The 3845-nt window shown below is 39.2% G+C and overlaps 1 protein-coding gene across 1 annotated transcript; it reads left to right on the top strand.

The window, feature by feature from the left end:
- Window positions 1-2612: 2612 nt before the first annotated feature.
- LOC128299832 (probable salivary secreted peptide) lies at window positions 2613-3638 on the top strand. The gene is made up of 2 exons (XM_053035945.1): window positions 2613-2928; window positions 3013-3638. Exons 1-2 carry the CDS (start codon window positions 2749-2751, stop codon window positions 3184-3186), a joined length of 354 nt encoding a protein of 117 aa, XP_052891905.1. The 5' UTR covers window positions 2613-2748; the 3' UTR covers window positions 3187-3638.
- The last annotated feature ends 207 nt before the right edge of the window (window positions 3639-3845 follow it).

Consider the following 3845-nt stretch of genomic DNA (forward strand, 5'->3'; position numbering starts at 1 on the left):
TTATTTGCTAACTTATTTGATGATGCCGGAATATGCTATATTGTCAACAATGCCAACTTGAGTTTTGAACAATTCTACAGGGTGATACGTCCTTGTAATTTGCCTTGTCCCGGGGATTATTCGGATGTATATTTTTATTACATTTGAAGTATTTCAGTCATGTGTATTATTTATCATTGAATTGTGTGACTTTTACAACAATAAAATCGATCAAATTTACGTCTGAATGATGTTAAAGAATTGATTACGAATTTCGCAAGTGTTATTTTTCATCTTTAGAAATCTTATAGATATCAGTAAGCTTTCATCGTTGTTTGTACAATCTTGAAAATATTCGTATTCTATACTAAAGCCAGTATCATATTCAATTAGCAGATGAATCATGAAACCTTTTGGCACAAATGTTTTTTTTTCGTTTAAATAATTTTGCTTAAAATTTCCAACCTTAAAGCATCACAACGCGTTTGCTCGTTGAGAGACCAGGTAACTTAGCACTTCTCATCCCTGATCTCCCATCAGATTAATAATTGTGAATCGTACAGAAATAGAAGTATCAAGTCCGTTCTTATTTTCACAATTCTCAAGAAAGAGATTTCCCGTTGGATAATTTTAGCCCTTACTTTATTTCCATAAATTCATGAGAGAACGCATTACTTTAATACTTGCCAACGGAAGTGGATCCTTTTCAACATGAGCCTCCTTCCAATGCATTATTTTTTGTTTTAAAACACAACCGCTACATGACTATAAAATAATGAAAAATATTAATGTTTAAAGAATTTATCACCAATTATTTATCACCAATCAGATGCTCCACGAATTTAATCTTAGTTGGGTTGATGTCCAATGTCTCCCACATTGGATTATGATTTTCATTATCATAATGGGAAGCTTTCGTTTCGCTCTAATTTCGCCGAAATAACTACTGGCAACGACCACAACGTCCTTCGTAGTAGCAGCAGGATTAGTAGGCAGCTATTTCTGGTACAGGTGTCTGGTACGATGAATGAGGGCTAGAGTTGTGACGGAACACGGTACGCAAAAAAAAAGACACGAGCACAGAACAAGCACGGAGACAGAAAAGAGTAATATTGAAAGGATTATGCAGCGGAGACAACAAAAATAAAACATCGACTTGGTGTGTCCGGGCAAGATCTGCATAAAAACAAGAACCAACCCAGAATCAACCATCAGTATCGATTGGCCAACGTATGTGACGATAATCGATGCAGTAAAGCGTATAGGCTGGAGTGGAATCGAAAGTGAACATGTTTATAGGCAGCAATAAAGTGATACTTTCAACATTTCATCGAGGAAAGCCTTTTTTGTGATAGTAAGCGCTAAGCAATGTAAGCTCGCGTAAGAAAAACTTTCTCGCATTACTGGACAGGAAGTGGTTCCATTTCAACAAAGTAGACATATTTAAGGATACATGAAGATACAAGAAACATATTTTTACAGGCTTTTTGTTGAAGTAAAATAATCCGACTTGGCAGTAACAGATTTTACGAAACAAAATTAATAAAGCACAGCTAAATCGAGGACGAATCCGCAGATGGCCATGGCAGGCGACGAAGTCTATCTCCGAAATGGTTTATATTGAAAGCAGATATTTAAATCCAGTACTTTTTGAGCTGGGTTTGTAAATTTTCTATGAACAACAAAATGGACGTAAACACATTTAAAATTTAAAATACGTTTTACATTGGAAGTTTGTCAGTTTTTGATTATAAAATAAAAAAAAGAAAATCAAAGGTACTAGTACTAGCCTGACAGTCTGTCAGTGTTTGCTGAAAATTTCAAGTAAATCGATTCGCTAATCTACGAAACATTAGGAAACACCGGACATTCCAGAAACCTTCAGCTTCGAGACACACAATTCAATCAACAAACAAATGTGTTTGAACATATTGACTGTTTATCTCCCCTTCAATAAGTTTGATTGTAGAATAGCTTAGGGATTTAAAAAAAATAATTTACCGGATTGAACTTATTATGTACTTCCCCAATATTCCTAGTTTTCATAGTTTTCAATGGGCAATGAAAATCCCATAATTTTAGCAAAAATAACTCAAGTTTGAAGATCAATTTGCGGACGGAACCAATGAGTCAGATCCTGCGGCCAGTTGATTTTAATTTAGCTAACAGCTAATCATTGCCACGGAATGGTCCGCTTATCGTTATTTTAATAAGCTTACTTCAACTCATTCTCGGTCACTCGGTCACTGAGTCATGCTTGATCTAGACCTTCACCGGCCGGAAGTAGATACGTACAAGTGAGTTTCAGTGTCCTCATCAGACCAGTCACCAGTCATGCGAAATACAGCAAGTGACAGTTTTTATTATCTTCTTTATCTGGCTCACAATCGTGGCTCACATTGGGAGCTTGTTGTATGTATCAATGACACGAGGCTACTGGCCTGTTGCTCTCCGGTAGGTGGATGGTTTGTTGGCTGGACCAGGCAAAAAATGATACCACTGTTATTGATTCTGGGGCCTGCTGCTGTAGCCGTCTAGCAGGCCCCAGCTGATAAGATAAAGATGAGTGGACGGAGATTTTTGCATTATAAATAGTCTAATTGCTACACGCCCAAGACACAACATACGGTTACCACCATCTGAAGCACCGGTGCATCGTGTTTGTTTCCGACTGTGAGCATTAAAAAACTTACGGACAGTTGCCCAATTTCGTAAATCAATTGCTCGTAATTGTGTGTTGGAATTTTACACCACCCGTACCTTGTCAACATGAAAGGGTTCGCCGTAATTGCCGCAGTGTTACTGTTTGCCTGTCTGGTGACTAGCCAGAGCAACAACTATTACTGGGGCGTCCGGGATCCGCGTGACGTTCTGCTTAATCGCACAATTGCGGTCCGCTCCGGTACGATTCTGCAGGTGAAGTCGATTGATCTCGTGTATCCGTTAAAGGTGAGTGTTCCGAGCCGTGCGCCGCTGTTGCCAAAACGGGTGCTAATGTTTCGTTATTCGATGCGTTTCGTTCGACAAAATTAGGGCCAGCTGGGACGTAACATTTCCGCCATTACCGTGGTTGACCAGTACATCAACGGAAATGGCGGGTACGCTAGCTTGTATGCCGGCGGTATCGGCTACAACTACACGACGGTGCACCTGAAATCACAACGTGGCCATGGGTACAACTTTATTGTGGAAATATACGGCCGATAGTATGGATGCCGTGTCGCGTGGATGGCGCCAGATAACATGAGATGCATTCGCGCAACATAATGATCAAATGTTGTTATCAGTTTGCGGTTCAGATTCGAACGATAGGATGCCGACGCCATAAACAACAAAGGGGCGCCTCATTTATCACGACCAACCACCAACGAGCCACGGATGGAATCGTTTCGAAGGCAAATGATGCTGTCAACAGGACTTAAATTTCAAACCGGCCTCGCAGGTCAACGCGAAACTTGTTAATATGTAGCAGTAAACTTATGTTAATGCAACACAACATAATGGTCTGTTTATTTACTCCCAGTTGCAACATTAGCGATTCTTTGCAAAGTATTTATGAGTATTGTGAGTATTTTGCATTATTCGTTTTTCGTTTATTCTTTAAGAATGCAAATGTTTATACTAAATAATGTTTGGTGAGATCAGCTTGATTTAAATGATAAATTTGTTTTGGGCTTTCCCGTTAAATAACCCGTCCTTTAACCAGATAAACGTATGTCTAATAGGTTGATACATGTACGCCATTTGAGCATTCCTATACACTAATTTGGCGTTGCTTAAGTTCTGACTGGCAATCGATCATTGTAGAGCCAGAGAAAACTGCTCTTCACTCAAAACGTGTCGAAGCGGAAGAGGTGGGAATGTAT

This window comes from Anopheles moucheti, chromosome 2 (assembly GCF_943734755.1).
Source record: "Anopheles moucheti chromosome 2, idAnoMoucSN_F20_07, whole genome shotgun sequence".
Lineage (NCBI taxonomy): Eukaryota > Metazoa > Arthropoda > Insecta > Diptera > Culicidae > Anopheles > Anopheles moucheti.